The sequence below is a fragment of the Ixodes scapularis genome, unplaced genomic scaffold (assembly GCF_016920785.2).
Source record: "Ixodes scapularis isolate PalLabHiFi unplaced genomic scaffold, ASM1692078v2 PGA_scaffold7__128_contigs__length_106722199, whole genome shotgun sequence".
Lineage (NCBI taxonomy): Eukaryota > Metazoa > Arthropoda > Arachnida > Ixodida > Ixodidae > Ixodes > Ixodes scapularis.
Genome location: NW_024609882.1, coordinates 70,629,524 through 70,642,674, shown reverse-complemented (window position 1 = coordinate 70,642,674; position 13,151 = coordinate 70,629,524). Strand labels below are relative to the sequence as shown.

The 13,151-nt window shown below is 43.3% G+C and overlaps 1 protein-coding gene across 1 annotated transcript in view; it reads left to right on the top strand.

Annotated features, from left to right (window-relative positions):
* LOC8037682 (arginase-1) overlaps nt 1–11,279 on the top strand; it is a 71,787-nt gene extending 60,508 nt beyond the window's left edge. The window contains exons 7-10 of the mRNA XM_029985305.2: nt 589–693; nt 3,461–3,537; nt 5,433–5,492; nt 11,104–11,279. Coding sequence (XP_029841165.2) covers nt 589–693; nt 3,461–3,537; nt 5,433–5,492; nt 11,104–11,279 — 418 coding nt within the window. The remainder of the gene's footprint in view (nt 1–588; nt 694–3,460; nt 3,538–5,432; nt 5,493–11,103) is intronic.
* Nucleotides 11,280–13,151: the final 1,872 nt, after the last annotated feature.

Genomic DNA, 13,151 nt, shown 5'->3' with positions numbered 1-13,151 from the left:
CCGACAAAATTATAGACAAAAAAAAACAACACCGAATATAAGGAAAAAATAATGCCGAAATAAACACGCCAGCTCCCCCCCCCCCCCCCCCCCTCGCCAAAATATATGGAAAAAGAAACGCGGCTCCAAGATTAATTATAAAGTAGCACACAAAATGCATTAACCACTCTTGATGCTTTACACTGCTCTCGTGGCTAAATTCCTGCGTCCCCCTAAAATCTAGTACTTTTTTTATTCAAGCTTTTTTCATGTGCGCTAATTGGAAGAAAAAAGGTTTTATTTGGTAAAAATTGACATAGCTGACATATTTCACGCAGTGCATTTACAAACCGCAAGCTTAATTCAAACCTGACATGTGTGCCCTAGTTTCAACACACTTTTCCCAGTTGAACAAGACTTCTGGACGCACCCGAATTATAGCTTACGTATCAGACTGCAATTTACTGGAAGAAGAAAAAATAACCGAACATGAGTGCAAGAAGCTGTATATCAGGAAGAGGATTTTGCGGCAGCGGTCTGTTATCCAGGATTGTCAGTGAGCATCCTGTGGCTCAAATGAATAGCAAGTTATAGGTACATATTTTGTAGATATTTCATGGATAAGCTGGGAATAACACTCTACAGTATGGAAGACGTCGACCGGATCGGCATCACCGAAGTTATTCGACTGGTGCTAAGGCAAATAAACCCTGGGTATGTATACTAGGAGCGACATTTCACTATTTGCAAATTTGATAACTCTACGCTCATTAAATATTCGTCGCTATAAGAATTCCGCAGTAAGTGATAATTGCAAACCACATTCACGGAGGTCTATACTTACCAACGTACTTTAGCGAAATTTTTAACCAAAACTACGCCTGCAGTTAACTCACTGGCAGTGTTCACGTGCGATTTGTATTTTACACACCTGTTACAGGGTATAAACTAGAGTGCATGGGGAGTCCCTAACGTCTTGGTATGACTCTATCACTAGAAACGGTGCGGCATTATTCGAGAATAATACCGAATAAAAATTACAAAGCAGGGAGGGGGAATACTGTTCAAACCTTTCATTGCTTAAGCTCTCGGTAACATAGATGTTTGTATGTTATAAATTATCATCTCTGCGCTATATAATAAATTATGCGAGCATCTAGCAGCCCTTTTAACGTATTTAATGATTTGACAATGATAATGAAATAAAACCAATGAAACCACTACGTTTAACCTCACATAACTATGAACTATACACGATTTTTATTCTATAGAATATTTTTATTATCACCTGCCTTTGCTATGCTCTGTAGATTAAATACTTACCTTAAGCGATCGACGCAGCGTTCATTTATACGCAACAGTAACGCAATTCCTCTCCCGACCATGTCTTCATGACACGTTACTTCATGAAAGTCTTATGATTTTGCTACGGATTTCGAGTAGTTGGAGCGGCTGGACGCTCACAACTTCGGGTGATTTTTACTTCATATATGGGGGGGGGGGGGGGGGGTAGGTTGCGCCATCTATCGTCTTGGACAGCGTTCGATATAGCACAATCATCGGAAAAAGCTGTCTGTGTTGTCATTCCAAATCCGGTATTTAGGTACGTTCAATGAACAGAGTAGAACGTATTCTCTTCGTAAAGTATTAATTTTTACCGTGTGCGGCACGCCGTCAAAACTGAGCAAAGGCAACAAGCTAATCTCGACATAACATTAATACTCAAGGAAGCGTGTGCTTCAGCGTTATGCTCAAATGCTTAATCTAATGCAGTCTTGGGTAGTAACGCGTTACTAGTAACGCGTTACTGTAATTTCGTTATTTTTTTGGTAACTTGTAACTGTAACGAGTTACTTTTTAAAAATGTAACTTGTAACTGTAGTTCTATTACTTTTTTCTGAGGTAACGATGAAAGTAACGACGTTACATTTGTCGTTACTTTCCAGTTTTTCATGTATAATATATCACTGAACGAGTACAATTTAGCCCTTTTTTGCGCTTTCCAAATTGTCTCTTCCGACATTTCGAGTGTCAAGTTATTTTTTGCACAGACTTGTGAATACGTTTTTTCTCGCCAGTCACGACCCGAATATAGCCATGTGTAGGTTCGGTGAAAAAAAAAAGTATTTATCTTTAGCACAGTGCTTGTACTTTGTGACTGAACACTTGCATCTTAGTGTCTTGAAGAACTATCTCTTTTGCGGTTTTTTTTTTCCTGCGCAAACGCTTTTTAATCGGGTGAATCAAACGTGAAACAACAATACACGCGGAGGGCACTGCGAATGTTTTGTATTTTGATTAGCGCCGCCACTCCGCACTGCGCATGTTTCGTATTTTGATATGCGCCATTAATCCGGTGTAGTGTCAACAGTCGAGGCAAAATTTACTGCTGTTTGCGCGGGGTTTGTTTCTGGCTTGCCGGGTACAAGCTGAAATATGTCCAGGGACTGTATGAACCCAGCGCAACCGTCAACGAGCCAGCAATAAGCTAGTGCTACGAAGGATATGAATGTTGATAAGAATAAAGAAAAACTACCATGGCCGGCGTACAGAGAGTATTTTGCTGACGTGGAGGAGGTTACTAACACCTTGACCGCAGAAAACGGCACTCTATTGCCTCACCGCCTACCCGGCAATCAAAAACCTTTTCCGGCGAAACAACACTGCAATCCCATCCAGCGCGTTAGACGAGCGGCTGTTCAACAAGGGCAGGGACCTGTTCGTTATCAAACAAGGGAAACTTTCAGAAACTAATTTCGAGAGTCAACTGCTGCCAACTTACAATACGAAGTAAAAAACACACTTTTTTAATTTTATGCAAATAAACTTGGTGAAAAGCGTTTTCAAGTTTCTCCTAATTATTTTTTGTGTTATAGAAAAAGTAACTGAAAAGTAACGTCGTTACTTTTTAAAAGTAACTGTAACTGTAACGAGTTACTTTTTTGTTGCGGTAACTGTAACGGTAACTTCACTACTTTTTTTCTGAAAGTAACTGTAACTGTAACGAATTACTTTTTAAAAGTAACTTACCCAAGACTGATCTAATGCACACTGCGCGACACTGTTAGCGCGAACACGAGTTTGACGCTTTTTTCGCATCTTACTTTGAAGGAGGAGTGGCTGGCTTCAAAATTTACCATTTAGGTAATACCCCAACTGAGCAACTCCCACCACCATGGCAGTTTGTTTTGCGAATCCTTTAATACTTAAAAAAACGGTGATGGTTTGTCAGCGCTAACTGTGTCGCGGAGTATATAAAACGAAGGAATCAAAATTTTCGAAGTCGGTAGTGTGGGCGAGACGGAAATTGTAACACCAGATTGATGTGCATATCTAGAGGTTTCATTTATATTGATACAACTCGACGTTTGGGACATTGCAATGACTCACAACAAATGAAGCAGAAAAATAATTTTCAAAAAAAGCTTCTCGTAAACGAATGTGTGTCAATGCACAATAATCCGTTATCTTCCTTTTACAGGGGTACCAGATCCGTCCACGTCAGTTTCGACATAGACTCGATCGATAAGCTTATTGTTCCAAGCACCGGAACTCCCGGTAATGTACAGAAAGTTTGCATATATTTCGCCTGTAATTGAAGTGAATAACTTTTTCTTGCTCACAGGCTATCCGGAAACTGCTGAATATTTAAAATGCAACGAAGTTTGAGAACGCTATCCTGAGACTTGTTGGATTTATGGTTCTTAATTTTCGGATTGGTTATTTGGCTTTTTATATTACATTCTGCATAAAAGATGAGAAATATTATTACAGAAATGCATTCCTTATTTTGTAGCCTCTGTTCTGCAGAAGGTTAGCCCAAAAGTGACACGTTAAAACCAAATGAGCGTGAAGCGTTGTAACACCGTTTCACGAATATTGTCACCACAGAAGTGGAACAAGAGGAACAATGGACAAACACAAACAGAATATTTGTATTTTGTCCTTTGTCTATTTTGTCCCCTTCTCCATTGATTTTTTACGTTATTCTTGTCCAGTTCGCTTGAACTTATGCATTTATTGCATTATCATCATAACCGTTTCACTACCACAGGTGATCGTGGCGCAGTCTCAATAATAAGAATGAAAATTCGATTATGTGAGATATATTGTTCAATATTAAAGTAGTGTGCCACAGCTATGCCTGATATTGAATATTTTATAAGCTTATCGGGACGTTCCACTGCAGCACGTTCTACATCAAAACCTTGTAGCATATACACTCCCATTGTTACAGTATTCTTAAAGAATAGTCATACAAATGGCACGCATCTTTTTTCCTCTTAAATTGAAAAGATTGTTGATTATTCAATATTTAATGGTTTTTCAGTAGAAACAGTACGCGCTAAAGCATTACACAATATTGTTCTATACCGATAAGAGTTACGCGGCGTTTCCAATGCATATTGAGTGAGAGCAAACCGCTGTGGTCAGTGTAAGGAGACAAGTCCATGTGGCTCCAACAAAAACTCGAAAGGAAACCCGACCTTTCGAAGCCAACTCGGTTTCTTCTTCAAGGGTGACTGAAAGCAGACGGAACAGCAGCAGCTCCTAACCTGTTCGAATGCCAAATTTGAAGAACAAGAGGAGCTGCTGCTCTTCAGCGTGCTTTCAGTCAACCTTGAAGAAGAAACCGAGTTGGTTTCGAAATGTCGGGTTAGGTGTTTTGGTTGGAGCTACATTGTGGGATTTTAAGTCCGTGTGTAAATTGATCATTGAACCGCAGAGACATATGTCAGACTTTGGCGAAACATAACTTAAGCAAAACGTATATATAATATAAAACGGAACACTAATGTCTCCGACCAAAAGTTTAGAAACAACAGTTCCCAACGTTTCGGGGTCGACTTGACTTCTTTTTCAGGGGTGACCCCGAAACGTCGACCCCGAAACGTTGGGAGCTGTTGTTTCTAAACTTTTGGTTTGAGTTTTCTTTTTCTCGAATTGTTCCCCAAACCAGACAGATTTCTGTCGAAGATGTTTACTTTCAACACTAATGTCTACAATTATTATTTTTATGACTAAAATATGGCGTACATTGTACATTTTTTTTGCAATATTGTAAACATTTCGAATTATATATTAAAAATCAGTTTCTTTCTGGAACCATCAATCAATTTTTTTTATTTTCCTGGATGGTGAGAAGAAACAGTGTTAGTTTTTGGCTGCTGTGTTTGTTTTAAGTGAGGTATTTTGAAGCTTCGAGTTTATGTCGCCTACGTACTGCTCTTTTCAGCGTACATTTGTCACATTTGAGTTTCAGGCTTAGTGACAGACACGGCCTTTGGATTTGACGATCCGTAAATCAGAATAAAGAGTTCACGCAAGCAAGTTCTATCTTAAAAGTGCAGCCGATCTGGTGCCCTTACTATTTCGCATAGAATATGCGTTCAATAACACCAGGAAAGAAAGATAGAAAACGATGTTATTTTCTCATGTCACTTTCGTTGCAGAAATTGGTGGTCTCTCGATGCGAGAAGCGCTGGTTATAGCGGAAGAAGTACACAGATCTGGCAAGTCTTTTCTTTATCTATCCTCCACCCATCTCCTAGATACTACACATAAGCTCTAGTTACGTTGATCAAACAAAACACCGCATCTACGTTTAAGAGTATGGCGGCGAATACGAGAATGCACGCGTCGGAGAAATGGTTGAGTCTTTGTGGTAAATATATCGACATAACTCGTAGCATTTCTGGTGTCAACGTCTAAACAAAAAATGCCCTTTTTTATCTGCCTGTGTGCTTCAAACTCTGTCAAGGAGGCCCCCGGCTTTTATTTGTTTTGAGGTCGCCAACCTATGTATACCACGTACCCAAGGGCAATAGAAACCATGATCTTTTATACGCGCTTTGCCGTTTTTGTGATAATTATGTGATTGATAGAATATAATAGTATATAAATTATATGTATGTTATTGTTTCTCCTAAAATCGTCTGCCATGAGCGCGCACGCTTCTAAGCGTAAACAACGTAAAAAAAAATTGCCTCTATAAACATGAGGATATAACCATTTAACCGTTGGAATATAATGGCGTTCAAATGTGTTCGTGGCATTCTTTAAGAAGCCCTTGAATAAGGCAAACTTACTATGTGTAGCCTACTCCAGCTTCTTTGTTTCTTACACCCCTGTATTTTGTTTGATTGCATGAACGTACAATGGGCTGTATAAACCATAGAGGTTTATACTTAAGTCTATTCGATTCAAACATGTGAACCTTAAAATAATCATTTTTGTATTTGCCCTAAATATCTATGTTTTGCCCGAAATTAAATTTCATATGAATCAGCCGTTCCTCTCCTCCTATACCACTGCAGTGTTACAGTGACTAGCCCTCTCGTGTCACGAAAAACGCACTGGCAGCATACCTTACCTTTGCACGGGGTTCCTTGAAAAGAGTTATGCGCTTGGCCTTGCGGATGGCATAGGTGGGGCACAAACATCTGGAATGAAAGCGAGGATAGAACTTTTAATATGACATCACCAAATGTATGGTGTTTAGCTTAGTAAAACGAAACTCGTAAGGGCGGATGGAAAGCCTAATGCCAAGATTATATGCGTACAACATTAAAAGAAAACTCATCTTCGCAAATTTTAATTCTGCTAATAGCGTGAGTCTGACCATTAACTAATGGGCACCATCAGGGACCGGGATGATGAAAACATTTATTAACAAACATTCACTGAATCATTTTATTGTAATCGTGGCTTTAAGATGTTGGCTGCGAACAAGATTTCTATTGCGGCCTAGGTCACCGTCGGTTGCTCGCCTCAGTGCAGGGTCCACAGGAGCCTCTATTTCGATAGCACCCTGAAGATGTTCTCGCGCGACTTTGGCGAAGGACAGCGACGCCAGGAAGTCGGCAGCTGGCAGCAGGTTCGTGACTTCTTGGCGAACAACGTCCCGGATGATTTCTGGAAACTCGTCGGTGCCGGTGCTAAACTCAGAGAGGGCCGATGCCAGAGTTAAGATGTCGTTGATCCGATGATGGTGTCGCGCTTGGGCCGTTAGCTCCCACTCGATGTTTGTTGCATCGGCAAACAAACCCATCGACTGTCGTAGGAAGGTCGCGGACGAGGCCGCCGAAGATTTTGCTCTTCACGCCTTTGAACAGAGCACGTAAAAAGTGTTTTCCTCGTTGGCTTGGGGTTTTTCACGGCTACTCAGACAGAAAACATCTTCAGCTAAGTTGTTGGCGCTTTAGTTGTGTGCTTGAGTCCTCGCCTGGAGAAGATCTTCGGCCCGCTGCCTACGATGCCGGTTTATGAAAGTCCACTTCAGCTCAGTAAAGCCGGCGTCCCACGACGTATGCGAAGCCTCATGGTTCTCAAACCAGTGCCTCGCGGTTTTCTCAAGCGACAACTAGAGATTTTGGAGGCGCTGTTCCGTAGTCTATTCGTTATCACGTGACGGGCTGTGCGTTTATACTGCTGAAGCCAGTCCTCCACATTCTCGTGGGCCTCGCCATAGAAAGGTGTCGGATTGCGTAGGGCGACAGGCATAAAGAGGACGGATGAAGCGGTCAATGTCTGCAGCAACTGGATGCTTGTTGCTGGTCTCGTCGACATTTTGGTCTTGACGTTCGCTGGCAGTTGGTCGAACTCTGGGGGCTTGCCTTGAATTTGGCGGTCTGCTTGTATGTCGAGTTCCTCCCCCAAAGATATTATTTCGCTGAGGAGCGGTCTAGCCCTTTAAGCCTGCGCAGGGGTTCGCTGCATGTGTTATACTCAGCGCATTCAACCACGAATCACGAACTCACGAACAGCGAGTTGAATTCATGAGGCGGCGCATGACTGAAAAAATATCAAAACATTTAATGGTGCTAACCGGTACCCAAGACACAAAAGAAGAAGGCTAGCGTCGCGGGCTTTGATGGCGGCGTACAGCAGGGTCGAGACCTGGAGCGAGACTAAATCTTTCGGCGCGGTGAAGCTTGTTTTAAAGGGCAACTCCGGTCAAACGTTCTGAATTTATGATTGCGACGGTTTTAATCTAAAGCAGTGTCTCTAAATTACAAGGCATAACATTTTTCTCGATATTATGTAGTTTTATATATATCACGGCTGAAAGTTTGGTTTTGGAAGTCTACATCAAAACCGAAATTTTCTGTTAGAGGTGTTGCAACACTAATCATCAGCCGTACGGCGTCGATGTGACATCACTGTCCTGCTGCGGTGCGCGGTAAAACTAAACAACCGCGATTCCTAGCTTATATGATGTCACAGTGATACGGCGCCAGTCTTCCTTGAATAAAAGCTCTCCCGCTCGCTACCCGCTTAAGAGCAGCTGGTCACATCGTGAAATTCTATTTTAGTGTAATAAATGGCTTCACTTTGACGTAACTTCTCGGCTGCGATCATAGTTAGTACTACTAAAGCGATACCAATAATTCATTTTGGTTTTGTTTTCAACCGGAGTTGCCCTATCGTCACAAGGAGTTTATAATATACTTCCTCGATTGTTCTCGAACCCTGCATTCTAAACATGAACAACGCAGACGGTTCATCAAGCTTGTTGAATCTTTTACTTTCATAAAAAAATGACAGGCAGTGTCTTGAATCGAACCCGAGCCACGAGCGTGCCAGCCAAGCGCGCTGCCGATTTGGCTACTTAACCACGCGGCCACGCTGTAGTACAACTGAGGGAGACAAACGAAGTTTCAGGGCGCGTGGCACTATTGTCCCCGTTCTTCACCCGCACCATTAGATGGCGCCGACGACATCCGTCTGCTACGCGCGAGGTAAAACACTTAGCAGCTATCAGCGAACCTTGGCACGTGGTGAACTGAACGTGGCAGTTAAATATTGCACATTCAGCAGCGGGGTAAATTACTGGCGTTATATGTAAGGCTATTGAAGGTTCAAATATATGCATAAAGGCTTTCGGCAGGTGTAATATGTAGCGTTCATGCGTATAGCGCGCGCTTTCTTTATTCCTGAAACACAAACAGGTACGTGCTAGGCTGTGGAATGATAACCATTCGAGTGTATCCGCAGCAGGCCCTAAGACTCAAGCGCACTTTAGGCTTTATTAGGCCTAAAATATATATAAGAGTTATGTTATGGGCCTATTCTATTAAAAATAACACTTCCGGCTTCCCGTGTTATGGGACACCCTCAGTGCTTCAAACCGCTTCAGCCTATCAAACCACTCAGCACTACAAATCTCTTCAACTCGTCGGACCATCAAACCTTTCAGTCTGTCACACGCTTCAACCCTGCAGACCCTTTAGCCTTTCAGTCCTCTCAGCCCTTTCAGCCGTTACACACCCAAGTGGCTGTGAACGACAGACTAAAAATGCTGTTTAAGACGGTATTGGAAGTTTAGACATTGAGTTCACATGCATGCTGTAACAGAGAAAGGCGATCAGAACGAACGTTTGCTCGAACCTGGGTGCAAGCAACTGTAGACCAAATAGGAACAACCGAGTCCTTAGTCGCAGAAAAATATATTCCAAGTTACTCAATGCTGCTGGGTAAATTCCTTGAATTTATGGTAGTTCAACTAATGAAATCGAGCAGGTGCTCGATACGGACACACGTACAATATAAGGCGAGAAATCATAAACAAACGCACCTGTATGAGCCACCCTTAACGCCTGTTACTCGCATGACGTGACCTGACGTCCTGGATGTCGTATTGAAGACGTACTTGAGGTCGTCTTAGAGATCGTTCTAGATGTAGTTCTTGACCTAGTACTCTAGGACGTCGTCCTTGAGGTCTTCCCAGACGTCGTTCTTGACGGCGTCCAGTAGGACGTCGTCCTAGACGTTGTCCCTGAGGTCGTTTAGAGGTCGTCCTCGACGTCGCCCTAGACACCGTCTTTGACTTCGTCGTGGACACCATTCTTCAGGTCTTCCCAGATGGCGTTCTTCACGTCGCCTTGACGTCGTCTTCGACGTCGTCCGAGACGCCGTCGTTGATGTCGTTCTCGATACTTGTACGGCATATTACAACGCTCTCATCATCGTACCATTTTCTTTCCTAATTGTTTTCACCAACACTGTTCCTGTAAAGCTACCGCATTTCGTAGCGTTTGGCAGAGTGCTCAAACATGCAGCCAATTTTTTTGTTCTGCTAAGTAGCTAGGGTAGCCCGGGAACGTCGTTGGCACCGCGTATTTTGCCAGAGCGGCTTTCCGCATTGCACTTACGAGAACGTGGCAGTTGTAGAAAGCTTCTCACGTTTTGGTCACAATCTTCGACTCGAAATGCCTCTAGCAGACGAAGTCTGTCGGTTGCAGCAGACGGTCTTTGCGCGCGATGGCGTTATTAATCCTTGAGGCAGTCGTCTTCTTTGTCATGTAGCAGAAAGGGAGAGTTCCTCCGTGCACGTCTCGTATCCTGCGATGTACCCTGGCACAAAACACTTCACACCCATTGTCGGCAAGTTTTGGGAGTCCCGGCTAGAATATACGCCAGAACCACACAAAGCCAATTAAAACCACGCGGCGGACGTAATGTTCATAAAAGGACAGCGCCCTCAGCCTCCCTGCTTGTGCCGCGCCCTGGCAACAGGGGAAAGAGTCGCGTGCGAATTTTCGACACGGTGGCTCTTTGGCGGAGGCACAGCGTTACGCTACCTGAAGTATTTCTATCACCCTGGGCGGAAAGTAGAGAGGCAATCGAAACATTCAGAAGTGAAAAAAGTAAAAGCGTCGTTTGATTTGCGCTGGGCCTCCGTGAGCAATTTGTGAGCACCTGTTCCCCAAACTGCCCGATATGATCAGAGTTTTTCCAAAACGAACTTGTTTCTGACACATGGAAAAGCAATACATGGAGATTTTTTTTTTTAAGTATAAAGTTCCGAAAACACCTTCACAAAAACAAATTAAGATACCAAGAGGAGCGCTCGTAACTGCGCAACGTAATGTCTTACTTCGCCCTTCTTGTTTTCAGCGATTTATACATTTTTTATAAAAAGATCTAATTAGCCCAATTAACGTACCACTTCGTGATCTTAGTGTTTTCGGCTTAACAGAGCGCATTGCTTTGGCTCGAGTCTTTTCGCGGGAGCCTCTCACCAGCCCTGCCTCATCTTTCCTGTTGCGTCAAACGAGAACATAGGTAAAAGACTAAAATGGTAAAACATTTATTTTTTACTTATTTCGTCCTCGTACGCAGGTCAGCTTCGAGTTTTGGACCTAGCTGAAGTGAACCCTAGATTGGGAACCGCCGAGGATGCCGATAGGACCGTCAACTGCGGCGTGGACATCATAACTTCCTTTTTCGGAAGAGAACGAAGAGGAAACCTGCCAGTAATCCTGGATCCCAGCGTTATCAAGAAAAAGGAGGACTGAGAACCCGACCAAGTTGAAACCTTCTAAGAGTTTAATCCGGGATTGTCACATTACCATAAAGAAACATTTGATTGCTGATTCATTATTTGTATTAAACATTGCAATAATGACGAGCCCGTAAGTGAGCAACAAAATCCTACGGCAACCCCTTAAAGGTGACCTCTTTATTTTTTATAGTTGTATTTGAGGCTTCCAAGTAGAGCTGCTTTACATAACAAGGAAAGCTTTTTTTTTTTTTTTTTTTTTTTTTTGTGAGTGTAATGGATGACATCGTGACTACTACGCTTGCTGTCTACCACATCGTTGATGGAAAAGTTTCGATTAAGTTATCGTATCGGGCTGACGTCACCGACATCCGCATCGTCATCATCACTGGTGACGTCATCAGTGACGTCACTAATGACGTCATCAGTGACGTCACTAATGACGTCATCAGTATCCGCATCATCATCGTCACTGATGACGTCAACAGTGGCGTCACTGATGACATCATCGGCATTGTCATCGTCACGTGACCCACCAAGGTCATGTGACCCCTCCTCCGGTCAGTTGACACCCCCCAGTACCCTTCCCTCCTCCTCCTCAAGAGCTGCGCTGATTCGGCGTTACAGGGAGTTGTAAACGGCTTTCACTTTTTCATTGATCACATATTTAAAAAAAAAACACAGTAAGGATACATGTTACTGAGAAGGTTTTGTAACCTTGGTTGATATGATAAGGTTCAAAAATATTATTTCTTTATTACTGGGCCCACACGCGTGTTTCAAACAAACAAGACAGCAGTTTTTTGTTAACAAATTCCTGGTCTTAATAAGGTGGGGCAAACGGTCATATATGTGTCAGGAGAAGGAGATTGCAACTTAATCTAAAAAATATTTGCAGAGGACAATGTCAGACACAAAAAAAATTAATAGTCGGCGTGGAAGTTCAACTGCACTATAAAAGCATATCGGAATGAAGGAGACATCCCACAGAAATATCCGTGGTTAACGGCGTCAAAGAGTGTGTCGCCGCCGTAGCATCAAGCTTTGTTCTAATCGGCACAAGTCCGGTTCGGGGCGTCTTAAGGCGCAGTAGAACTTGCAAATTAATTTGATTCCGCGTCATTCTCCTTTAACCCGCGACCACGGCTCCCATCCTGTCCGGTATAAAATCATGAGCGCAGCCACGAAGTCTGGCTCAGCCCGATGCCACACCCATTCACCTCCGATTGCTTTCCACGATTTGTGGGCAGTGGCGCGGTGGAGAGACGCCATGCCATGGCTACCTTGATGCACCTCCAAATGTTTTTGATCATATTTAGATCGGCTCCTTTTGGAGGCCAAGGCAGCTTCGTCAGGCAGCGCTTCTCGAGGAGATACGAGAGTGACAGCGCATTTTTCACTTCGTCGCTTTCGTGAAATGCACTGAAAGGCATGTTAGCTGAAAGCGTGACCATTGGGCTACACGGCACACGCACCGTGATGGTGGTTACGTGGGCCACTATTTTCGTTAGCAGACGACCGGAAGAGCGCAGCGGCGCAGTGAGCGAAAGTGAGAATTTATCTCGGTCTCAGGGTGCGCCGTGTTTAGGGAGCGATGCGACAGGCGGCGCAGGTAGTGTCGTGCACAAGCGGGAGCGCCGTTTCAGCCCACATTGTCCGCGATAGTACACCTGAGTGACTGAAAATCGACACGAACGATCAAAAAACGTATAGCATGCTTTTCTTGAAGAGTCATGGAGCCCTCTTGTAACATTTCAGGGAGAATTACAATGACTTTCTGCTAAAAAAAAAAATAGAAACTAACGGAGTTGATGCTAGAGCTGCGACCAGTTGGCCTCGTATTAGAGTGCTGCGTACGGTAAAAAAAATTGATTTTTTTCTTTCAAGG